Source organism: Tiliqua scincoides, chromosome 1 (genome assembly GCF_035046505.1).
Source record: "Tiliqua scincoides isolate rTilSci1 chromosome 1, rTilSci1.hap2, whole genome shotgun sequence".
Classification (NCBI taxonomy): domain Eukaryota; kingdom Metazoa; phylum Chordata; class Lepidosauria; order Squamata; family Scincidae; genus Tiliqua; species Tiliqua scincoides.
In genome coordinates, this window is record NC_089821.1 from 263,035,323 (window position 1) to 263,062,133 (window position 26,811).

At 42.3% G+C, this 26,811-nt stretch overlaps 1 protein-coding gene across 2 annotated transcripts in view; it reads left to right on the forward strand.

The window, feature by feature from the left end:
* Window positions 1–26,558, forward strand: part of SOCS5 (suppressor of cytokine signaling 5) — a 32,732-nt gene extending 6,174 nt beyond the window's left edge. Inside the window, exons 2-3 of one of the 2 annotated variants that reach the window (XM_066624727.1) lie at window positions 18,056–19,526; window positions 25,410–26,558. In XM_066624727.1, coding sequence (XP_066480824.1) covers window positions 18,068–19,526; window positions 25,410–25,708 — 1,758 coding nt within the window. In that variant the 5' untranslated portion in view covers window positions 18,056–18,067 and the 3' untranslated portion in view covers window positions 25,709–26,558. Of the gene's footprint in view, window positions 1–18,055; window positions 21,468–25,409 lie in introns of those variants that run through there. The other variant, XM_066624734.1, reaches the window with a different exon arrangement.
* The last annotated feature ends 253 nt before the right edge of the window (window positions 26,559–26,811 follow it).

Genomic DNA, 26,811 nt, shown 5'->3' on the forward strand with positions numbered 1-26,811 from the left:
AGGATACTAAAAACTGAAGTGTTAGTGGACTAGGACTGTGCTCTAAAACATTCTTGGGTATTCATTTGAACATGGTGGAACTTTTTTCTAAACAAGTGTACCTCAGATCAGGCTGCTGTTTTTTCTAAACAAGAGTACCTCAGATCAGATTCATAAACATAAAAAACTTGTTTATGGTAGTCTTGCCAAAGGGTATTCCTTTAATGTAGTCATGTGAATTTTTGCACTAGCTATCTAAAATATCCAGTATCTTGCAAATGGTAGGTAATGCACCGTGAATATCAGTGCTCATATTTTTCTGAGTTACCATGAAATATAGGCTTTGTCTTTTATGCCTATTCTGGATGCCTACAACTTCATCCTCCTTGGCTGTCAGGAGACTTTTTGCATTTTCTTACCCGCCTTCTCATGAATGTCTGTTCTTTGTTCACTACTTGTATAAGGTGTGTAGCAAAAGATTTCAAACAATCTACTACTTCTTGGTTTTAACTTGCCCTGCTGCCCTGTTTCTATGTGCTTTGATCAGTCATCACCTATCCTAAACACTGCTCCAAAGACTTGGAGGATAGGATGTTAAGACCTGACTCGTCCTCAAAGCTTTTGGAGGGAGGTGATTAGTTGTGGCTTTTCAGTTTTTGTGTTGCATTGCTTCTTAGTACTTTGGTTGTTTGTTTTATCTGCCTTGGGTTTTCTTGATAGGTAAGAAAGGTGGCATAGAAATGTTCTAAAGTAAATAAAATACAAATCAAGGCATAATTCCATGCAGCGCTGCTTCACATATTAGCCTATGTCGTTCAGGCTGCAGACCACATAACTCAGGATGAACTTGAAAGCCAAGTTTCATGCTACACGGGCCATTCAACTTGCCAGTTTCAGTGGAAAACCAGAGCCTAAAACATACTTGAAGCCTGATATTGCACAGCTCTTGTTAGGTTGCACAAGGGAGTGGTAAAAAGAACAAGGTGAAGGTGAAGCAGAAATAAAAGTTTGCTTCTATTTTTATCTTATTTTTTGCTAGAGTAGAAGCCTTGCTGCTCACACTTGAGCAGTAAGTGTGAGTAAGTAAACTTGAGCAGAAAGCTTTTTAAAGAAGTCAGGCAGTACCTTACCTTTATTTATTGAATTACTTACTACCTCTTTCAGTTTCTTTTCCTCCCCCCCCCATGGTGGCAAACAGACATAATTTCAAAAAACATAGTAAATGTCATCAAGAATTTACAAAATTAGGCTTCATCCATAAAAACAGAACAATGTGACATGGCCATCTCAAAATAAGGAGAGGTAAAATTGCTTAGGTGAAGATTGTATTGTATTGGTTGCATGCTCCAGAAAAATTAGTCAAAGGTCTTAGATGTACAACCTTCTGTGGTGTATTACTCTGTTGCTGTTATGGCTGGCTACCCTGTAGTCTCCCTTTTTGTCCAAAACCTGCTGGCAATGCATAAGCTGAAATCACTGATTTTGTTAAGGTCCCACTGTGGGTTCAAGTCCCTATAACTAGGAGCGTGGGGGGGGGGGCTGTATCCGCAGATTCACTTATCAACGGATTAAGTCTGCAGTCCCCCCTACACGTGCCCTGTTCAGAGACAAGTGGAGCTCTTCCTCACCTTTGGAGGGTCGTTTAAGCCCAGCAGTTTAAAAAATGCAACTTCCAGTTTCATGGAGAAACCGGAAGTGCAGTTTTTAATGCTTTATAAGCTACTCCGGGCAGCCTTCTAGGGCATTAAAAACATCACTTCCAGTTTCACAGAGATAGTGGACGTTGCGTTTAAATAGCATTTAATTTTTATTTTCTATCTGCTAGCAATGGACTCATATCCCCAATGGTCCTACTAATAAATTACCTTGCCCCAAACTCCTGCACCACATTGCAGACCACTCATGGCACACCAGTGTGCCACAGCACACTGGTTGAAAATCACTAGAGTTATATTGCAAGCAGAGGGTTTGATTTTTGCATGACATGTATCTGAACTGCAGAATTTAAAAAAAAAATTGAACTAGAACTGAACTCAAATGTTCAAAGGTTTGACTGTCTGCTTTTGAGACTTGAATCAAGAACCGAGCATATTGCTGTCTAGCTCAAAATAATGCAACTTTTCTCCCACAGTGCTTTTTACACAAGCTGTATGGCAGGAATTTGTTTCCAAAATTAATTCCTTCCCCATACACACTATTTTCTTCTCACAGGAAAACTGGGAAAGGAGAGGGAGTAAGGGAAGAAAAGGTACTGGGGCAGTGCAAAGAAAACTGGGGGAATGGAAAAATGAAACTTGAAGCAACCTGGTTTAATATAAGGGTTTGTTTGAGCTGCTCTGTACTTTAATATATATTGGAATTAAGTAACTACATGGGCCATAGTGTATCCTGTTACTGGTCTCAGGGCTCAATAACTTCTAGTTATACAAGGAAATGACTTTACTTATTTGGTGAGTAAGCATCTTGTTAAGGGGAAACAGAAGTAAATATTTGGATAAATGTGTAAAACATCTTTAGGGTGCAATCCTAACCCCTTATGTCAGTGCTTTCCATCACTGAAATAAGGGCAATGCAGCTCTGAGGTAAGGGAACAAACTTTCCCTTACTTTGAGGAGGCCTCTGTGAGTGACACCCAACTGCAGGATGCAGCACATGTCCCATTGGCACCACTATGTCAGTGCTGAAAAGCACTGACATAAGGGGTTAGGATTGCGCCCTTAGTTGTTCAGTGTTAGGAGAAATGTTGCAAGTTATCTATTCCACCCTTTGGAGTAGAATGGTGATATAAATTATACATTGACTGATTAAAATCCGGTATGAGCTTAGAAACAGTTGGTGAAAAACATATTTTAATTCCTCTGGACAAATGTCTCTGGTTTGTTGCTTTTTTATAGCAAAAATGCAATAAGTTAAAACACATCAGTCCATTTTTGTGTAACCTCTTCCAAATTAACCATTAGTTCATTTCATGAAAGCATTTCCCTTACCCATGGCAGCCCGAGGCACACAGGATGTGGTGGCAGCCATTTGAGGCACCTCCGAAAGTGCGTGCCCTGGGCAGCTCAGGATTGGGCTGACCAGCTCGTAAGTACTAGCTGTAGTACTTACAGTTAAAGTATCCAAGTAGATAATTTTTGTAAAGCTTAATTTTTTTCAGGCCTCAAACTAGCATAGGGCTGGAAAGTACTTGGAAATGGCAGTTGATACTGAATGCTGCAGCCAGACTGCTGTTGGGAACCACTCAGAACACATGATTCCAATTTTGAAAGAGTTGCATTGGTTCACATCTCTACTTCAGTTTGTAGTTAAAGGTATTGGTCACTATCTGTCAAACCTTAAATGACTTGGGCCTGAGGTAGCCAAAGGACCACCTGCTTTTATGTGAGTCTACCTAACGAACAAGATTTTCTTGGAAGGACCCAGCTCCATATGTTCCTATTGGCAAAAGCTCATTTGCCATGGGTGTGGGAAAGGCCCTTTGTGGTGGTTGGTCCCAGACTACAGAATGCTTTTGTAGGGGAGGTCCATACTTGCCCCACCCTTTAGAATTTTGAGACCACCCTTTTTCGTGTAAGCCTTCAGAGGATGATGTGATTGAAGCTTGTGTTTGTGTGCGTCTATTTTTGCTTATTGGCTGGAGGTTGTGTTTTGCAGCTCTGTTAGTTTCCTATTGGTGGTTTAAAAATTTAAACTTTATATTTTATATTTTGTCTTATAAATCACCATGGGGCTCCCCAATGTGAAAGATGATGAAAAAGTGTTTTAAATGGCACAGGTATATTGTGGGCAAGCTGACTAATGAAAAGTGTTGTTGGCTAGTAACTTTTGTGTATGTCTACAAGTCTGTTTATAAATTGCAAGTTGTGTATTTTAGAAAATGAGCAAACTGTGTGTACAAAGAGATTCAGAAATGTTGTTGGACCACATGACATTTTTTTGCTGGCCAGGCCATCCTCATGTGCACAGTATTTATTATTGTACATCAACTCATGAAAGAAAATAGGTGGCACTTTTCTTGTTTACAAAGTCTTGCCTGCCTGGTTTCCTTGAGGCAATTCCTACTTACCACTGCTGATCAAGCAAGTAGCTCTTTATGACTTCAAGAGGCAGCTAGGCCATACTCTGATATTAATACCTACTGTGTTTATGCAGTCCTGAACAGCTATCTCAGAAATTGTATTGAGCAGTCTGGTATAGGTGTATGTTCACAATGACTGGAAAAATATAACTTGTACTGTATGTACACCTGGCAATGCTGAGGGGATAGATTCCAGGTTCTGAGAATCTCTGTTGTTCTAGTCCAGGGGTGCTCAGTACATCAATCGCGATCCACCGGTTGATCGCGAGGCAAAATGAGTCGATCGCAGGCTTCTCTCCTGTCCACACATCCCTGGGAGTGAGTCCCGTCCTGGGAGTGACGCTCCCTGGGAGTGAGCTCCTGTCCACGCATCCCTGGGAGTGAGCCCCGTCCTGGGAGTGACGCATCCCTGGGAGTGAGCTTCTGTCTACGCATCCCTGGGAGTGAGCCCCGTCCTGGGAGTGAACTCCCTGGGAGTGACACATCCCTGGGAGTGAGCTCCTGTCCACGCATCCCTGGGAGTGAGCCCCGTTGACTCTGCTGGGGCTGACTTACCTTTCCCCTGTTTTTGCACTGGTATGTATGGAGATCTGCCCCCCCCCACTTCCATCTGTTGGTTCTGTGTGCAAGGGGTTTTACACTGGTCTTGCTGTGATGTCTATATAGAGATCTTCCCTCCCCCACACCTTTCCCCTGTTTTTGCACTGGTATGTATGGAGATCTGCCCTCCCCCCCAACTTCCATCTGTTGGTTCTGTGTGCAAGGGGCTTTGCACTGGTCTTGCTGTGATGTCTATATAGAGATCTTCCCTCCCCCACACGTTTCCCCTGTTTTTGCACTGGTATGTATGGAAATCTGCCCCCCCCCCCGCCAACTTCCATCTGTTGGTTCTGTGTGCAAGGGGTTTTGCACTGGTCTTGCTGTGATGTCTATATAAAGATCTTCCCTCCCCCGCACCTTTCCCCTGTTTTTGCACTGGTCTGTATAGAGATCTGCTACCCCCCCCCCCCACTTGTATTGGAATCCAGGAAGATCTGGTGAGGAGGTAGATGTGGTGTCAGCAGTGGCCCCTTTAAGGGTAAGGCCTGTGCATCCAGCAGAGTGTGCTGCACAGCTGCAGCCACTTGAAGGCAATAGGGCCCTCAGGGATATAAGAGCACCTGAGGCAGAAAGGGCTCCACTTATTTATGTGAGTCAGCCTTTTCCTACATGAAGATCATTAAGCCCAAGTACCATTCCACCATGACTGATGAACATTTGGAAGTGTGCTTGAGGCTGGCTGTCAGCAGCTACTGTCCGGACTATGCATCCTTGGCTGATTCACTTCAGTGCAAGTCATCAAAGTATACTCAAGTAATTACAAAAAATGTTTATAGTTAATTATGTTGTGTTGTGCAATATTGGCTCATGTGGTTATGCAAGGTACACCAACATACATTGTACACAAAAATGTTATATGTTATGATGGCGCGAACATTGTAAAAAAACTCTGGTAGATCTCCAGGTCTTGCTGGGTTTCAAAGTAGCTCTCGAGCCAAAAAAGTGTGAGCACCCCTGTTCTAGTCCAATACTTGCTTTCAGCCCCCTTTTCTCATCCCCACCATATAGCAGGACAGCACTGTATTTAAAATCATTTGCCTTATCTAAAGCTCTTGATAATGGGAAAGAACTACCCTTGTGGACCCTTGTTATTTGTGAGGGTTCCGTTCCTGGAATACCGAATTTTGCATGAAACCAAGTCACATGAAATTCGGGTTTCACCCAGTTCTGAATGTGACCGGAGCCTTTCTCCGAATGTGTTGAGAGCTATTCTGAGGCCTGTGAAGGCTGCATATAGCCTCCACGGACCTCAAAATGACCTCTGGAGGTCCTAGAAGGGCACTTCCGGTGTTCGCCTGAAAACTGGAAGTGCCTTTCTAGGACCTCCGTAGGCCTTTCTGAGGCTCGTGGAGTCTGCATGTGGCCTCCATGGGCCTCAGAAAAGCCTCCAGGGGTGACTGGAGCATAGCTCTAGTTGCCTCTGGAGGGCTCAGGTGGGGCCAAGTCTGGCTCCACGCGGGTCCTGGGGATCCACGTTTGAGCTAGATTTGCAGGTAGAAATTCCATGAATAAATAGGCTCCACCTGTATTATAATTTATTGCTCTCTGTACCAAGTCTCTTAAAAATGAGATTTTGGAACTATGGATATATATTTAATGACAATTCACTGCATAAGGCAATTTCCCTGGATAAAACAGTGACTGGCTGCTTTAATAACTGGGAGCTACCAGGAAGCCAGCAACAGGTTCTATGAGATAAAATAGTAAAAACCAATCCAGTCATGAGTAGTACTGTAGTCTATAAGCTCCTGGATATGGTCCTTCAGTATGTGAGCTTCCTTTTCCTGGAATTCATGGCACAGGCCTTGGACACTGTCTAGGCCAGGGGTCGGCAACCTGCAGCTCTAGAGCCGCATGCGGCTCTTTCAAGTGTCTGCTGCGGCTCCTCCCGGTGAAAGTGGCAAAGGGGTTAACAGGAGGCACCTGTGTTGGGAGTGCAGGCTGCTTCCCTCCGCCCCCTGAGCTCACTGCCCTCCTCTCCCTTCACCCCCACCTGCCCCGCATTGGTTTCCCTTTTCAATTTTGCTGCTCTGCAGGCTTAAGCTCCCTGTTTTTCCCTTCCCCAACTCTCCAGCAGGCTCAGCCAGTCAGCATCCAGCAGGCTCCTGGCTTTTTCAGTTGGAATGGCTCAGGGCCCTTCACTGGCAGACAGACCAGCCAATCCTGAGCCTCCCTCCTTCTCAGCCATTGCGAGCCCTTGCAGCCTGCCTGAGCAGGTCCCCACTCAGTGCAAGGAGAGGCTTTTCCTCCACAGCTGAGGAGACATCCTGTGTGTCTACTCAGTTGTAAGCCCCATTACAGCAGATGAAGCTTTCTCCCAGGAAAGGGTGCCTGGGATGGCAGCCTTGGAGCCAGTGGGAGCCCTGGTCTGTTAGAGAGTAAGCCCCATGTAGTCCCTGGGCTACACCCAGGAAGGTGTGGAGGGCTGTAGCCTCAGCCACCTCCTGTGCAGGTCTACTCACAAGTACTGTAGTCAATGGGGCTTCCTCCCAGGAAGGTGTGGAGGGCTGTAGCCTCAGCCTCCTCATGTGCAGGTCTACTCACAAGTAAGCCCTGCTGTAGTCAGTGGGGCTTCCTCCCAGGAAGGTTTGGAGGGCTGCAGCCTCAGCCCTCTCCTATGCAGGTCTACTCACAAGTAGTCAGTGAGGCTTCCTCCCAGGAAAGTGTGGAGAGGACTGCAACCTGAGAGCTCCAACCAACTTGTCTGCTCAGAAGTCCCATTGTAGTCAATGGGGCTTACTCCCAGGATAGTGTGGAGAGGGTTGCAGCCTGAGTGAGGGAGGACAGGCAGGCAGGGCAGAAGCTGGCCTATGGCTGCCCCCCCTTCTTCTCTTCCCCACCTCTGGAGTCTGTGTCCTTTCTTCCTTCCAGCAGGATGCCTCTGGAAGGTGGGGGGAGTTCTTTAGTATCCATGTAAGATAAGCAGATGTCACAACTGCCATATGTATTGGAATCCTGGAAGATCTGGTGAGGAGGTAGATGTGGTGTCAGCAGTGGCCCCTTTAAGGATAAGGCCTGGGCATCCAGCAGAGTGTGCTGCACAGCTGCAGCCACTTGAAGGCAATAGGGCCCTCAGGGATATAAGGAGCACCTGAGGCAGGAAGAGGTGCAGGTTGGAGGGGAGACTGTCTGAGCTTATTGACTTTGACTTGGATACTCTGACTGATTTGACTGACTTACTTTGGCATCTGACCTTGGACTGTGACTTGGTTTATTGATTTTGGACTCTGCCCTGGATACTCTGACTGACTTTGTGACTAATGGACTGCTGGAGACACTGGAGTTTGGTGTGTGGCTGCTGTGTCCAAGACCTGCTGAGGACCAAGGGGCTGCTGTAGTGGTGGGAGGCTGCTGGCAGGAGAGAGGACCTCTGCAGGTTGAACAGGCGAGCTACCCTGGAGGTGGGGTCCAGCAGGAGTGCAGGGCAGAACCAGGGTCATTTGTTGGGGGAAAGAAGGGGAGCTAATTTGCTTAAAGTAGGCATAATTCTCCAGGCAGAGAATGGCCTTGGAATCAGGCAAAACACCAGAGGACCAGGCGCCTGAAAACACAGGACAAGAATGTATGACAAAACTAACTAAAAGCTACAAGAGGGGGCTACATTATAAAAACAGGACCTATAAGAGCATAAAGGTTAAAAAAAAGCACTATATATGCAATATTATCTTCATTTTAGATGTCAAAAGGGTTTTGTGACTCCTGAGGTTTTTTTTCCCCCTCCGGAAAATGGGTCCAAATGGCTCTTTGAGTGTTTAAGGTTGCCGACCCCTAGTCTAGGCAGAGTGCTTGTTCCTAATCACATTTGAGGATTATTGATCATAGTTCTGTTTTTAATATATCTTGCTGCTTTTTTACGCAAACCAGAGTGTGCTGCAGCCCTGGAAATCTAATTTAAAATACCGTTAAATGTGATGTAGACCAGTTCAATAAGATAAGAGGCCAAGTAGAGAATGCAAGAGACAGAAGTTCTTTCTGAACAGGAAGTTCTTAACTCGTGCCCTTGTGCTACACATCCTGTGGTTGTGTAGTGAAGTAAAAGTTGGTACCTTGGAGGCTCTGTTTAAGAATGTCTATTCTCTGAGGGGAGAGGTGGCTAGTATCCTACAGTTGCTCATGCAAGTCACACACAATGTACATGCAGTGTTGGTCATGATAGTTGGGAACTAGCGTTGGCTTTCCCCAAGTGCTGCTTGATCCGCCACAGAAACCTGCAAAACTAGTTTAATTGAAGAAGTTGATGGAACATAACATATCCTGTGCATGCATTGTCAGTTCTATGCTGATAAAGTGGAGATGGAACTTATGTAGGGTTTAGGCTCTAAATTCAGTGCATAAGGCAAAAATTGTGTATTGTCAGAAAATCTCTTAAATTCAAAAAATACATACTATCTCTTTCAAATCTAGAATCTCTCCAAGAGGCATATAAGAACATAAGAACAGCCCCACTGGATCAGGCCATAGGCCCATCTAGTCCAGCTTCCTGTATCTCACAGCGGCCCACCAAATGCCCCAGGGAGCACACCAGATAACAAGAGACCTCATCCTGGTGCCCTCCCCTACATCTGGCATTCTGACTTAACCCATTTCTAAAATCAGGAGGTTGTGCATACACATCATGGCTTGTATCCCATAATGGATTTTTCCTCCAGAAACTCGTCCAATCCCCTTTTAAAGGTGTCTAGGCTAGACGCCAGCACCACATCCTGTGGCAAGGAGTTCCACAGACCGACCACACGCTGAGTAAAGAAATATTTTCTTTTGTCTGTCCTAACCCGCCCAACACTCAATTTTAGTGGATGTCCCCTGTTTCTGGTATTATGTGAGAGTGTAAAGAGCATCTCCCTATCCACTCTGTCCATCCCCTGCATAATTTTGTATGTCTCAATCATGTCCCCCCTCAAGCGTCTCTTTTCTAGGCTGAAGAGGCCCAAACGCCGTAGCCTTTCCTCATAAGGAAGGTGCCCCAGCCCCGTAATCATCTTAGTCGCTCTCTTTTGCACCTTTTCCATTTCCACTATGTCTTTTTTGAGATGCGGCGACCAGAACTGGACACAATACTCCAGGTGTGGCCTTACCATCGATTTGTACAACGGCATTATAATACTAACCGTTTTGTTCTCAATACCCTTCCTAATGATCCCAAGCATAGAATTGGCCTTCTTCACTGCCGCCGCACATTGGGTCGACACTTTCATCGACCTGTCCACCACCACCCCAAAATCTCTCTCCTGATCTGACACAGACAGCTCAGAACCCATCAGCCTATATCTAAAGTTTTGATTTTTTGCCCCAATGTGCATGACTTTACACTTACTGACATTGAAGTGCATCTGCCATTTTGCTGCCCATTCTGCCAGTCTGGAGAGATCCTTCTGGAGCTCCTCACAATCACTTCTGGTCTTTACCACTCGGAAAAGTTTGGTGTCGTCTGCAAACTTAGCCACTTCACTGCTCAACCCTGTCTCCAGGTCATTTATGAAGAGGTTGAAAAGCACCGGTCCCAGGACAGATCCTTGGGGCACACCGCTTTTCACCTCTCTCCATTGTGAAAATTGCCCATTGACACCCACTCTCTGCTTCCTGGCCTCCAACCAGTTCTCAATCCACGAGAGGACCTGTCATCTAATTCCCTGACTGTGGAGTTTTTTCAGTAGCCTTTGGTGAGGGACCGTGTCAAACGCCTTCTGAAAGTCCAGATATATAATGTCCATGGGTTCTCCCGCATCCACATGCCTGTTGACCTTTTCAAAGAATTCTATAAGGTTTGTGAGGCAAGACTTACCCTTACAGAAGCCATGCTGACTCTCCCTCAGCAAGGCCTGTTCGTCTATGTGTTTTGAAGAATTGAGATCATATGAGAATTGAGATCATATGATAATTGAGATCAACAGAGGGAACAGTGGATTCATGTCTCCCATCTCATGTTTATTCTGGGAAAAGAATTTATTGAGTGGCATGGCAGGCAGAATAACCCACACTGTTTAAACTGGTTCATTCTGTCTCTCTTTCTCTCTTGCTGAATGCACACACAAATTCAAGTTAAATAAGCTTATGATGCAACTCCTCTGTACCTCCAGATATCTGAAAATCTGTGAAGTCACCTCTTCTGGCTGTAGCATATTCCAAATAATGATTGAAGGAAATAATCTATAGGAGAACTTAACTCATAGCTTTGACAGATTTATTCTCTGCACCATGACTTCCCACTAGTATTAAATAGTGGGACTCTTCCCACCCCATTCCTCATTTTTTGTAGGAATCAGCCTGTGAGCGTCATCTGGTTTTGCCAGTGCATTGCTTCATAGCACTGCTTGCCCTTTAGAAGAGGGAATTTTTTAGAAGATCTTTCTGAAAGTATGTAGTTGCTAGTGGAAAGATCTGAAGATAGTGATAAAACATAAATTGTTCCCTTTGATTCCCAACCAAACTTGATCCAAAGGTGTTCATTGTTTACTGTGCATACACAGTAAAATACTCACATATACATAGTTGCTCAGGAGGTGAGGTGACTCTAGTTTTTTTATGCTTTTCTGTTAATTGAACACATTCTTTGGAAGAAATTCACAAGTTTGACATGAGTCTCGGACAACATACATTGCTCAGGATAATTAGTGCATTGGCAAAGTTATGGCACAAAGAAGTATCCTGCATTGTTTTCATATAGAGAGTCAGCCAAGGAGCAAAATATCACTTCAGATTTTATCATTGGACTGATTAAAAGGATGAAGAGGTTCCAGTTTAACATTATTATTAAATAAACATATGCAGATGAAAATTAGACAATGTGGTCACTCAGAGAATAGCAGTGCATCGAAGTAGTATAAAGAAACAATTTATCACTAGTTTAACTGATATGGTGTACTAAGTGGCAATATTAATATCAACAAAAATTAGACATAAACATACATAATAATTAAAAAGCACAAATATCCAATCTATGTAAAGATTCACCACTATTGATATTAAAACAGTGAAGTTTAATAATACAAATTTGCTCAAACCTCATCCCGAACTGTCTAGAAGAATTGTCATTCCCTTAACCATAGATGACTCTGTCTCTATTTAAACTTTGATAACTCTTGCAGAAGCAGAAGTAAATGGAGACAGAGGGCCCAATCCTATTCAGTTTTTCAGTGCCACTGCAGCTGTGCCAATGGGGCATGCACTGAATCCTGTGGTAGGGAAGCAAAGTTGGATAAGATTGGGCCCTGAGCTATCTCAGATGTGGCTCCCTACCTCTGGAATGCCCTTCCTCAATGTCTGATGTCTATCTTGATGTATATTTAGCACCAGGTTAAGGTTTCTTATTTTCCCAGACCTTCTAATCTGAGACCCTACTGTTCCATGACTGAGGGTTTTTAGGTTTTTACTGCAGTTGGTCTGTTTTGCATTGCTGCTGTTTTTATGAGGTTTTTTTATTGATTGGTTGTGACTTTGTTTATTAAGCATTTCTACAGTGTGGTCCATAAGTCTCATTTTTTTAAAAAAGCATGCCAGATGCAAGAACAAAAGAGGGTGCTCCCTGTCTTGGCCTGCTTGTGAGCAGTTGATCTTTTAGTAGCTAGTAGATTATTGTTGTCTTTAATTGTAATTTGTAGGTAGTTGTTACTACTTATAACTGGAACTATTGTTCCAGTAATTGTTACTACTAAAAACTAATAGTTTGTTTTTTCTGCTTTCTACCAGCTCTAGTGAAAAATGAGAATCTAGTGCCCAAGGCAAATTGAGCAACTTCAAATCTTTGATTGGCTATGGTTATGTTAAAAAAAAAAAATTAAAACGCAGCATTCTGTTTGAAAGTGCAGAAATGGCTACAGCCTTATAAGTTATGATCGGTTAAAATAGTGTACCTTTTATGTGTTGCTTTATTAAAAGCTTTGTGTTTCTAGTGTTGTGAATTAGTTAGATGTTTTGTGCTTTAATGTCTGAACAGTGTAGTATACTTTTAAAAGCATCTACTATGCAGGGTCCTTGAAATTTTTTTTTCAAGCTGACATTTTAAGGTGACACTGTTAATGCATTTTATAGGAGCATAGTAGGTGAGTACCTCAGAAAACACTTGCTCTCAAGTTATTGCCTCCATTAAGAGGTCATCAAGAGGGCTGCCATGCTTTGCTTGCAGGCTGAATGACACTGTTCACTCTGCGCACCTGTTTTTAACTGTGGCATATTACAAGCTAGGAAACTTAAATATAGCAGTGCAAAAAAACATTATTTCAGTGACTCATCGGTGACTTTCTTAACCAGAGCAAGAACACAAATGCATGTAGGTGCATTTCCACGAGTTTTTTTCATAAAGCATTTTAAATCCATTGTTCAGTAGAAACCTGTGAATTGAGTGTGAGAGAATAGGCTTTAGGTAATTCAAAGTGATTAGTAGATCCTAGCAAACAGCTCTTCAATGTAATATATCATCCCCTTTTAAAGGGGGCCTGGAGTGCTTTGTTGGTTTTTCCTGGGGTGCCATTGGCTGTAGTCTTTTAGATTCCATTCGAGTTTCTATCTCAAGTGTATTTTTTTCTTGCTCTTCTGTCCACTTCCCTGCTACACTTGGTATTTAGGCTATAATTATGCAGACTATTTTCCTGTGATGCTTGATTTGAGACCTATTTCTTGCTGGAGTCTGGTTTAGCACAATCTTTAATCTATTTCTAGCTGTCAGAATTCTACCTTGTATCTGACAGTGCCTCTCATACAATGCTTAAATGCTGTAACCACACTTGAAGTAATGTTTGAGTTTATTTTTTATTTGAAAAATTTATATCCTGCCTTTCTCAATCTGAAGCAAATGCCCAAGGCAGCTTACAGAGCTCCATAATAAAAGAACAATGGTGGAAGCTGTTTAAAGACTCTGCTTTGTTGCAGTCAAAATAGATGCAAGCAATGAAGTCTCTGGAGTGTATGCACACGTGCAGCACAATCCTAACCCCTGGGTTAGGTTGGCACAAGTCACTTGTGCCAATCTGGGGTGTTGCAAATGTGCCATAAGGCATACTTGCGTTGACTCAGGAGTTGGGGAGGCCAGCGCAACAAGTTGCGCTGGCCTCCCCCCACTGGATCCAGCCCCAGCAGGCTAAGTTTGTGTCGGCCTAGCTCAGCCAATGCAGGGGTCTGGAAGGCATGTGGAGGGCAGGGAAGAGGCAGGGAGGAGTCATTTTGGGGTGGGGGAGGGCAGGCAGCAAGCATTCCTGGGGGGGGGTGAGTGGGAACTGGGGCCAGGATTCAACAGTTATGCCGGATCCTGACCCTGTTCTCAAGCGGCGCAGAGCAGCCTCTGGCTGCTCTGGTTTACTTGGATTTGCACCACCTCCTGAGGTGGCGCAGATCCGAGTAGACCCATGAGGGCCAGTGCAGCGTGACATGGGGCAAGGCGAGAATTTTCCCCTTGCCTAAGGTTGTACTGTTTCTGGCCCGAAACCTGCTCTGGATGCAGTGCAGGCCTGCTGACCTTCCTGCTCCAGTGCAAGTTTGGATTGCGCCCTTCACCTGGAACAGTTCTGGTACATATTGGGCAAATGTCATGGTAGCAAAGCATAAAGCTTTTTTCACTACCAGTTTGCACTTGCTCACATTGATAGTATGAAGCCTTAGCTCTAGTGGCTCCAGGCTTTTGTGATATTATTGCACCTCATCCAATAAGTAGGGAGGTCTTGCATGTTGACATGTTATGATGCATTGGTGGAATTCAAGGTATACTTTTCTCAGAAATTTAATAAACTAAGCATTATGGCTTTAATCTCTGAGGTTGCACCACAGGTTAGTAATTGGGAAGGACAGCATCTGGCAGTGTTGAATCTTTGAGTAAGCTACTTTTTGATGCTTATGATATTGGTTGCTGTAGTTCTCTGATGAAAATGCGAGCTTTTCCCAAAAGGATTATTAATTTATTGCATTACGGATATTCTTGGACATAAGATTAATTCTTCTACTAGTGGCCTCTCGATAAGTGCTTTATTGTCAGTGATAACCAATTTTAATTGGGTGTTCATTTACAATGTTATACATGCACTCACACACCCTTTCTCTTCTTATTGGACTTAAACAATATACAAGCATTTAAAATACAAAAATCTCATAAAATAGTCAGTAGCAAAAAAACTCAGTAGTACTCAGTCAGTAGCAAATAAAACTCAGTAGTACTCAGTTAGTAATTTCTTTTTGCTATAGCAGGTGTCTATATTCTTACATCTTGATAGACAAATTTAGAAAAATCATCCTGTTCTATTGAGCACTAATGGCAAAGCTTTCATTAGCATAAATTTGTACTGATTCCCACCCACCCATCTTCCCCCCCAAAAACCTTCTCTCTACAATGATTAAGACAAAATCCTTTTCAGGCTCACTCCTCAACATATGTTGACATTTGGATTCCATGCTTAGTGGGACAGTGGAGTCAGAATTGCATCTGCCCCATCCCTGCTGTTACACTGTGTCGAACATCATGACCAACATTGATGCATCAGATATCTATGTATGTGTCAATCAATAATATGTGTTCCCTCCCCATTTTTCAGTTTTATGAGGTAAAAATATGTTTAACTTAAATGTGCAGGGTGTTACCAGTGTATGTTTCAAGTTTGTTTTGAGGCATTCAGCAGGTGTGGGAGAACCAAGCTCAGGAGTGATGGGTCCTCCCTTTGCCTCATCACATGGGGATATAAGGACTTGATGAATAGGTTCCTTTGCTTGCAGTTTTCCCACATGATATGTGAACATGATTCCCACCTTACACTGACATTTCCGTGTGCGGTAAAATCACTTTAAGTGCCTGGAGAGTCCCTTCCCTTATTTGTATGTGTATGAACATGCCCACATGAGCGGGAGTGTGAAGAGAGTGGAAGGAAGCAATACCCTTTCTTTCTGTACCCCTCTTATTCCCACTGCCACTTTGTACAATTCCCCCTCTCCTTCAATAGCTGATGTGAAAGGAAAGGCTTGCTGTTGTGATAATCTAGTCTAGAAGATGATGTAAATGATCACCATGTAAATGATACATGGGAAAAATTAATGCAGAGAGCCTGTCTTGTTTCACAATTGACTTAAAGTTTGCCTGAAAGGCACAAAGAAACTTCCAATTTATATTTTTAGTTTATTTTGGTGGGTGTGTCTCTATTTTGTCACTTTGTTGTCGAGCCTATACGTAGTATACAGATGATAACTCATGGCTGTTTTCATAAATTATAAGACTTTCATTTTTATCACTATTGAAAATAATTTAATAAGTAAAAGGTTAATCTACTTTATCAACTTTACTACTACTTTAGAACTTTAGGAATAGAGAGAAAATGGGGGTTTAGCAAATCTGTACCATTGCCCACTTTTCTGATGGAGCTTCTCAACTTGACTATTAACCAGTGCTGCATAGAGCCCAATAACACAGAATGGATCCCTGTACCGCTCTGATAAGGAATAAATTGGCCATAAGGCACAGGCAGATGAGCTTTTGTCAGTTTAGGTTTTGGGCAATCTGATGACATGGGGGGTGGTGGCCGAGAACAAAATCTGCTGACAATGTTGTATCGTTACAACTATAAAATTGCTTACCTGGAAAGCTAATATTAGGAAAGGGATATATATTTAGTAGTCTTTTGATGCTAAGTAGCAGCTGGAGGAAAGAGCCAGCAGCAAGCTCAAATGATCAACCAGTTCCTCTGATCACCAACTACTATGTGGGCCATTGTTCCGAATTGTTGCTCTAGTGCACTTGCAAACTTATTGTAATTATTTAACAGAGTTTTAGCACTTAACTTTCAGGATCCTGTTTTGTAATCAACTCTCAATGGGTTATTTTAACCTCCCCCCTCCCAAAGTTCATAATGCCAAAGATGATCTGTCTAAAATTCTTTCTGAAATAAAATGTGGGTTGCACTTAACATGCAGCACATTCTTGATAGTTGACTCTAGGGAAGTGAATAGGTGTTCAGCTGCGTTTTAAAAAGTATTCAGCATGGCTGTTGGTCATCGGGCAGCAGTTGCCATACTCCTTTGGAATGGTTTCCAATCATTTACACATACAAAGACTTGGGGAGCTCTGTGGGGTTCCCTGCACCTCCCCCCCCCCAGAGTCCAGCACTAGCTGCAGATAAGTTTTTTTAAAAAAACAACCGATCAGTCCTGGCAGCTACACAATCCTGGGAATCATGTCTCTGCCTTCTTCCTTCTCTTGCCTCTTAAGTGGCCAGAGACAGGGTTTCTCAGACTGGGGTGGGCACCCTAGTTTGAGAACCTTGGTCATAAAAATTTGTTATAACTTTACTTTTTTTATTGGAGACTGGAAGTAAGTAAATATGAAATTCTGGTATGACTGGGAACAGTATTTGAACACAGTAATCCTGGAAGATACGCAGGAATATCTTGCCATATTTTGTACTTATATCTATCTGTGGAAAGTGAAAACTCGGAAGTGGATATTTCAGTTTAAAGTATTGGGTTATACCAAAGCACTCCAAATTCCAGCTCATGGGCTAGATTCGGGGTTCAGAGAAAGCCTTCTCTCACATTAGTGGAGCTTATGGTTCTGCCGTGGGACAGCATGTTTTTCAAACAGAACAGGTCACAGGGACGTTCTGGGCAGTCACATCTGCCTGAATATCCTGTGATACAGCCTTCTGGGACACTGGGCAACAGATGTGATTGGCCAGAGCATCTGTGTTTCATGTTCCATTAGAAAAACCACACAGCACCATGGCGGAACAGTAAGTTCTGCTCGGGATGGGGAGGGCTTTTTTGAGACACAGCTTTCTCCAGTTTGGAGATCTATGCTGCTCTTTCAGTTTAAATCTTTTATATGTACATGTTCAAAGCATATCAAAATGCATTAAGATTCTAGTTGGAATATTTGGTTTTTCTTTTACATAAAATTACAAAAATTAAAGGTTTTTTACTCAGATTTGTATGTTCACCCATGTAACACTACTTTCCTGTCCCCTTTTCTCATTGTAGCCCCCCCCTTGTAAATCTACTTCTGAGAATTGTGGTAGACTTGCACATGAACTGTCATACAGGGGACTTAAGAGGCAAGGAAGAATTGGGGGAGGGGGGCATCAGAAACTCATTGTGCACATGAAACTTTGCACATGCAACTCTGGATCCAAACAATTGTGCTCATAACTCAAAAGCTCTAAGATTGCAATTTTATGGACACATACCTGCGAGTAAATTCTATTGCACTTGGTTGACTTGCTTCTGAGTAGACATGCAAAGGATTGTATTGTAGAAGTTTTGGACAGAGAGGGCCCTTGGGGATTATCTGATTCTGTATAAACACTTGCCCAATGTAACCTCCTATTTTTAAATTGTTTACTCTTTTATTGATATTTGGACTTCACAACTGTTCAGGTATTCATTTTGATTGAGAATGTATTAAATGACTTAAGTGTCTTCTTCCTGTCTCTGTAGGTAGCCTAATCCATGGGTAAAGTTGGGAAGATGTGGAACAGCTTCAAATACAGATGCCAGAATCTCTTCAGCCCGGAAAGTGGGAACAGAGGTGAAAATGTAGACATAAGCTCCAATTCATCTGTCAAAGAAAAGAGCGTGTTTGTACCTGACTGTGCTGAGCAGCAACCAAGGAGCCCTTTAAGAGATGTTTCCTTGCAACTGAGTCTAAATCCAAGAAGTTCTGCAAGGAAAAATCAAAACTGTGCCACAGAAATCCCCCAAATAGTGGAAATAAGCATTGAGAAAGAGAGTGACTTGGGTGTTGCCACAGGAACCCGACTTGCACGAAGGGATTCCTACTCACGACATGCACCATGGGGTGGGAAAAAGAAACACTCCTGCTCTACAAAAACTCAGAGCTCTTTGGAGAATGACAAAAGATTTGGCCGTTCTCGTTTGCAAAGGAGAGAAAGAAGATACGGTGTGAGCTCCGTTCATGACACAGATAGCGTCTCAAGCAGGACTGTCGGAGGTCGTTCTCTGCGGCAAAGGCTCCAGGATACTGTTGGCTTATGTTTCCCCATGAGAACTTATAGCAAACAATCCAAACCTCTCTTTTCTAACAAAAGAAAGATTCATCTCTCTGAACTAATGTTGGAAAAATGCCCTTTCCCTGCTGGATCAGATCTAGCCCAAAAATGGCATCTAATTAAGCAGCACACGGCCCCAGTGAGCCCACACTCAACTCTCTTCGATGCATTTGATCCTTCTGTGGCTTCAACAGAAGATGAAGAGGACAGGCTCAGAGAGCGACGAAGACTCAGCATTGAAGAAGGGGTTGATCCTCCTCCCAATGCTCAAATACATACATTTGAAGCTACTGCACAGGTTAATCCATTATATAAACTGGGACCAAAGCTGGCCCCTGGCATGTCTGAGCTGACTGGTGACCCTAGTTCATCACCACAAGGAAGCTGTGACCTGGAGGAAGACACAACAACCCTATGCTTGCAGTCACGCAGGCAGAAGCAACGCCAGATGTCTGGAGAGAGCCATAGCCACATCAGCAGGCAAGGAGCTTGGAAAATACACACTCAGATTGACTATATACACTGCCTTGTGCCAGACTTGCTTCAGATTACTGGTAATCCATGTTACTGGGGTGTGATGGACCGTTACGAGGCAGAAGCACTTCTGGAAGGAAAACCTGAGGGTACTTTTTTGCTCAGGGATTCTGCACAAGAAGACTACCTCTTCTCCGTGAGCTTCCGCCGTTACAACCGGTCTCTCCATGCACGTATTGAACAATGGAACCACAACTTCAGTTTTGATGCTCACGACCCTTGTGTGTTTCACTCCTCCACTGTTACAGGGCTTCTAGAACACTACAAAGATCCCAGCTCTTGCATGTTTTTTGAACCATTGCTTACTGTTTCTCTAAACAGAACTTTTCCTTTTAGTTTGCAATATATATGCCGAGCAGTAATCTGTAAGTACACATCATATGATGGGATTGATTGTCTCCCTTTGCCATCATTGTTGCAGGACTTTCTAAAGGAATATCACTATAAGCAGAAAGTTCGGGTGCGATGGTTGGAGCGGGAACCAATTAAGGCAAAGTGAATGGAGTTCAGACCCCCCCCCCCCCCCGGTCAGGTCACTAGGATCTGTGCTTTGTATGTGTATTACAGTATAACTTCAGTAAGCACATCAGTGTTTAGCTTTTTTTTTTTTGCAACATTCTACTTTTTAGCTTCATGTTAAGACTGTCAGCTACTGCCTGCTGTTAATTAAGTCTAGTTGTGAATACCTCTTGAAACAATATACACAACACAAAATTGCAAGTTTTTAATGCAGTCTTTCGGTTACAATTTGCCAGTTCCTAGATACTCTCTTCCTGCCAGAGCTCCTGTAGTAATGATGTGAGGCAGCTATCAGACATCGGCTTAAGTTCCTTGTAATTTCAAGATGCAGAACAAAGTGGTGTTTCTTCTTTTTTTCCTTCTTGAACACATGCACTTGAATTCCAGCAACTGTGTTCCATAGTTGCTTTCTCAGCAAAAAGACCACCTTTTAGCATTTGATTTCTTCACTTACGCCAACTTCTAAATTAAAGTGTTCTTGAGACACACAATTATGAGCAACAAGGGAAATCTTGCTGTCACCTCATACTCTTAAAAATCAGTCATGTATACTAATGAGTTGCATGCATCTGCTCTATAGGAAAACTGGTTTTAAATAAGGTCCTTGCCCAGTTAAATTAATTTCATTCATTCTATCAGTTCAAGTTCATATTGGCTAACTAAAACTGCAAATTTTTTAAAAAATATACTTTCTTTTGATAATGCAGACACTTGGAGGCATTCCTTGCTGTGTAACAGAAGGCCGGGTGTGTGAGTGAAATCACTTTTTCAAGATAGCACCTGCTACTTGTATAAACAACTGGAGATTTAAAAATTGCCACTCATTTGGGACCATCTTTAAAACCTTTTAGTAGGCTAAACCATTAGTGACACTGATAGCTAAGCATCCTTCCCTAATCCAAAAGCAGCACTTTTAAGCAAATTTAGTGCAAGTAAAACATTTGAGTAGCTGCCAACGGGCAGCCCCATCCTGAGCTGCCTAGAGCACGGGGCTGCAGTGTCAGGGAAAATGGCTACTGTGGCATTCAGGGCAGCCGCAGCCACCTTGGGAGAAGGGGACATTTGCCCCCTTTCCCCTAGTAAAGGAAGTAGCTCTACAATGGGTCTACCCAATTTTATGGCAGCTCTGGAGCTGCCACAGAATTGGAGAGTTCCATGTAGGACTGTAGAGCCTGACATGCAGCTCAGGATCCGATGGAGCTGAGCTTCACCAGTCCCGACCTCCTCCCACCCTCTCCCTCCCCCAGCACACCTCCTCCCTGCTCTGGTCCCCCCCCCCACGTAGCTCTCTGCTGCCTGGCTGTTCGGGCAACCATCAAGCAGCAGAGGACTAGTTTTCCACCAGTGCTAGCCCAGTGCTGGCCGGTGCTGGGCCAGCTCTGGTGCTGGGCTGGCAATGAGGGCTCACAAACATGCTTTATGGCTCATTTGCAACAGTGCGTGACATTGCGACATTGGACATAATTGTTCAAGAAATTCTTTTCCATCATAAGAAACTTGGCTCTGCAGTATGTAGAAAACTTTTGTATTCACTTTGTTTGCCTTGGTTCAACAAGGTAATTCAACTGCTTAGAAACTGTAAAGGCTATCTAGCGGAGTTATAATCTCAAACAGAGCAGTTAATAGTCTGTCCCACTTCTCTTCTCCCTTTCTCTTCCATCTTACTTGATGAATTGGAACTAAAGTTTCAGACTTATAGGTACTGTTGTATTTGGCAAAAGTGTGTAGCATCTTTTTTTGTAATCTGTAGATTGTATTCTCTTTGAGCGAAATACTTTTTGAAACTTGCTCTGTGTCGGCTTCCTTTTTTTCCTCCTCTGGACAGAACAATCTGTTTTGTCCTAGCTGTGTTGCACTAAAATTTGTGTTTGAGTACAGAGTCCCTTGTTTTTGCATCTGTATCTTGTATCCATGTAGTGCTCCCAAGTTTCTTGAACAGTCACTACGGTATATTCTTATTCCTTCATAGCAGTGACTGTGAGTTAGGGAAATTTCAAAGCTGCGTGTGCAAGAGAATTTGTAGGCCGACACTAACCAGTGTATCAGTGTGTGAGTCTTCCCCTCCATCCTGCTTGCTGTGCCTTGTTACAGCTTTTTTGTGCTAATAAAGTACAGTATTTTCAGTGTTATACTTGTATATTTGCTCTTTTATATTTACATAACTTTGTGTAGGAGTTAACCAATCTATTTTTTATAAGCTTTACCTTTAATTAGTATAGTTTGCACAAATAATGTGCAGTTAAATAATTGGGTCACCAAATCTCCACATATATGCAGTTTCCCTGAATCCCAAATACAGGCATTTCCAAGCACCCAGGACCATTTCACACATAAGTAAACTTATGTTTGCCACAAAGTGAATACTTGACAAAATTAATGCAAATTGCGGCTCCCTGACAATTCAAGATTCATTGTTTGTTCATTAACACATTTACCTTAAATGCAGACCTAAAAACGTATCTTGGGTGTTTCCAAACACCCAAAAACAAAATTCCAGCATGTGGAATGGCCCTTGGAAGTCATGACAAAACCATGAAACACCTTTAGCTGTACAGAAATGAGTAATTGTGTACTCTGTCTAACAGTATGTTACAAAAGGCCATTTCAGACATGAGAGTTGCATACATGGAAAATCCTTTGGGATAAAAAGAGTGTAAAAATCATGTATGAGCTATTCCATGTATGCTTAGCAAAATGTCACGCCTGTAGTTTGCACACCTTTGTTCAGATATGTACAGTATATTCTGTGTTTTGCAAGATGCATTCATTCAAAGGCACTAACTACTCAGTGCCTCTGAATTAAGCCATCTTAAACATTTAAACTTTGATAAAATGTTTCACAATTTATTGTATGTTATGCTTGGAGAGATATAACATATGTATGTTATATCAAACATGTCATATTTGAAGTGGCCCTAAGATCAGGTAAAATTGGTCTGTCATAAGTGGTAATGATAGAAGGTATTGTTTATACTTTCATCTCTTGTATCAGGCAAAACACCTTTTTGCACTAGTGAGTTTGGTGTATGAGCAATGCATTGAGGCGACAAGGAATGGGGATAAAAATTAAAAGTTTTAAAAGTATGGTTTCAACCACCTTTTATAGTAGCTAAAATTGAGTTTGTTTTGATACTGTCTACTGCATTAGGTGTTGCTGTTAAAATTTACATATTGATAAAATTTTGATAAAATGTAACCTATACGTTCAAATTTTAACCAACTTCTAATGTAGAAAATGGACCTAATTGTGAGTTTAGAGACAAGCAACTGTCCTCCTTGTCTGGAGGAATGTGTGTGTGCCTCTTATCTCCCACATGCGCATAGTGCACTTCCCTACCTGTGAGGCAAGTGCACCTGTATGCATAATGGCCTCCTTCATGTTTCTTCCCCCTCAGAGAAGAAAAGATTCTATACATCAGGCCATTGTGCATTTGGGATTTGCATACTCAGAGAGGAGAGGCTTGTGTTCACTCTTTCACTCAAGGAAGGCTACTGTCTTGTAAATTCTTCTGAACTTGACCAGAGATGTTTACCAAAGAGAGGGTAAAGGGACACACTTGTTGCGTAAATCTTATAATCCAAACTAAAATTATTAAACCAAAGTATCTTAAACTTACCTAATATGCAACTTCACAAATCATGTTCATGAAAATGAATAAAAGCAGTAGCTCGTAACCTTTTTTAATGCAAAGTAGATTCGGTGTACAAAATTGTTCAGAGTCTTCTACTTCAAGACCAAAAGACTGCTATACATTGAGAGTCAACCAAGGCCACAGTCCTATACACATTCCTGGGCACAAGCCCATTGAATGCATTGGGACTTGCTTCTGAGTAGACATGCATGGGATTGTGCTGGTAGACTCTCAGAGAGCACTTTAAAATTTAGTTTTTGGAAAACCGCTTATCTCATTGGGCTGGGGCTGAGAACTTCAAATTGGTAGGAACCAGTATCAAGTTTTGGATGTCCAGGCACTTAGAAAAAAATCTTAACTTGGCGTTAATGGATGTATCAAATGTGTTTTCAAATGTTTCCAGATTTCAAATGTGGAATTTCTAACTTTTTTGTTCTGAACATGTAAGTACTTCTCACTAATGTTAAATGTAAGCATGTGATAATTGTTGGATTTGTGTGTGTGTGTGTATGTGTAACTGAATATGCAATTTCTTGGTTTATAACTTGCTCTGAAACTAGCTGCTTACATTAAAAACAAACAAAAGTCACCAGCATGAAATTGTGCCGAAGTGTACCTTCCCTGTTTCTTTGTGTTCCCTCAGTTTATGTTGGATTGTCTGTGGACCTTAGTGTTGTGAATGTGTATTTAGTGTGAATTGTTCCAAAATTATTCAGATTGGAGACCTGGTCTTTGTTCTACAGGAAGCATTTTAAAACGTCATTTACCTTCATTGAAACAACTGTGCTTTCACTTTTGTGTGGGAATCTCTTGACATTTTATCTACTCCAATACTCTCTCATGTTTAGCCCAGTAATGTTCAAACTGTAGAGAAGGTCCCTTCAGGTGGGTAGATCAAGTTCCAGGGAGGAAGCAGCATGTACCCTTTCCTCCAAGGCCTAATACTGCAGTCACACAAACTGCAGCATCAATGGTTTGCATAAACTTGTGGTAGCTTCTGGCCAAAGCAGCTTCTGCTGTTGGCTGACAGTGGAATAAGATGGAGGCTGGGACATGCCATTTCTTATAACTCTCTTTTTATTCCCCACTACAGATCTCAGGCTCCCAAGATGACTTACAATATGATATTACATAACAAACTAAACAACTGAGTGCAGTTTGTAAACATCACCAGCAAACATTAAGAAGCCAGAAAGGGCCTGAGTGAAGAAAAGTATTGAACAGGTGCACAGATGCCAGTAGAGTAGGTGCTTGTCAGCAGTATGTAGGAAGACCTCTGGATGTACATTGCAGTAGTCTGGATATGTACAACTGTGTGCAACAGTTCTATATGGTTTCCTATCCAAAAGTTGTCTGCTGGGGGAGGGCAGGGATTCAAAGTAGAGTTTGAAAAGGCATCCAGAGTTCAAAAGCTGTGAGAAACACATTGAATTAGCTGTAATCATCCTGTACGCAGATGTAACTAGATTTGTTGTTGGGTTTATCTTTTGGTGCTACACTGTAAATAAATGAGACTCTAGTTAATGCTATGCCTGGAGAACATTGCCTATGTTGAAAAAAGGATGCTCAGGCTGAGGCTATTTCTGTATAAGTTAAAGTGGGAGACAGGTAGGGCCTCAAACTGCTTGCCTTCTGGGACAATGAAAAAAAATAGATAAACTTTTTCAGATTTGGCAGGAGGTTGCATTGCATTTTTTTGAGCCCTCCCACTTTCTGTTTCCAGTCCCATGTGCCTTTGTAACATACCTTGTGAGAAGTATTTAGTAATGCTATACTAGGAGTTTAACCCACTTGATTATGCAAATTGTGGCTAAAGTCTCAATTTCTGTTGAGTGAGAAATCTGCACAGTCTGTCATTTTAAAAAATAAATTTTAAAACATAAATTGACTGTGCTGCAGATAAGAATTTGGGCCTTTATTTATTTATATTTATACAGGTATTTATATACCGCCTTTCTTTGGTCATCAGATTTCTCCTCAGACTTTAATCCAAGGTGGTTTACATAGGCAGGCTGTTCTAAACCCCCATTTTTTTCTAAACCCCAGGGATTTTTACAATTGAATAGTTCTAGTCTTTCATATAACTCCTCCTTTCAGCTGGATTCCTTTCCGGTCTGGCCTCTCTCTCGCCCTTCGCCTTCCACGCTCCACTTGACGGCAACTCCTCTCTGCCACTGAGGGTCAGCTCATCAGTATATCAGCGTGTCGTCAGTTCTCGGGTACTTCTGACTGTTTCGAACTGGCAGCCTCAGATCTTCAGGCATACAAGGCGGCAGCTCTACCAACTGAGCCAGACCTCCTGCTCCCCCCTTTGCCTTCTCTTCATCCCCCCCTTCATTCTCTCATTGCTGCAGAGATATATAAAAAGGAATGGCACCCACACATTGCCCTCTTAAGATTACATTGCTGCAGTGTTGTGCAGTGAGTTTGTAACCCCTCAAAGCAGTGCTGTATTGGGTCTCTAATAGCTTCACTCTTGACATTTTGAATGTAATGACATAATTGGGTGCAATTTTAGCACATGAGAATAGCAAGTTCAGGATGGCTCACAGACATGAAAGTCCTGGTGAAAGGCTGTGATCCTTTATTACTGTATATATGATGGAAGACGAAAACTCTGATTTGTGTCTCAAAGGAATGCTAGGCTTGTGTACAGTAATTTTGAAGGCAATTTATATTTCTATGTTCTATAAAAGTAAACCTAAGGAATGCACTCAACCCTCCTATTATTATGCAGAATAATTTCCACTGAAGTTCTGCCAATAATGTCACTCTGAAAACTTCAACAGCTCAAATAAGCTACTGATAGACGTTGAAACTCCTTTCCAAATAAATTATAATTAGTAAAGCTGTCCAAGCCTCTTGTCACTGTAAATGTGCACCATGTATAGGTGGAGGCAGGTGAGTTTAATTATTCATTTTTTAAAATACTTGCTTCTGACCATGTGAATGGTGAGTTGGTGGTCTTGCTTCATTTGAATCTCTGCAAGTTATCTGAAATCCCAGCTTTGCTAGACATGATACTTATTTCTCTCCAAGATGTACTGCACCTAAGCCATTCCTTTGTTTCCCAAATAAGGGTAGGGGCAGGAAGAAGCCACCTTGAGCTAGGTGATGACTCAGGGTGACAACCATTATTCTGCCAGCTCATTTTGGTAGATGTCTTGAAAGTAAAGAATTGAGAGAGCTCCTTTATTATGTATGAGACAAAGAATAAATATACTGTATCTAACTACAAGACTTGGAGAGAGAATCGTTATAGCTTTTTAGTAACCATTCAGCATAAGACTTCGCTGCTGTTCAAGAACTTCTCTCAATGCAACTTGAAAAAGTCCAGTGCTAATTGTCTTCTCATTTAAGTTTAATTCTAATGACAGAATGGATGTTGCACATTTCTTATTTCTTTGCCTTCCCACTGCTGTTGAATTTTTCCATATGGCTAGAGGTGTTTAAAAATGGTGTTATTTACCTTACTTTGAAGTGAGCCCATTGTATGCAG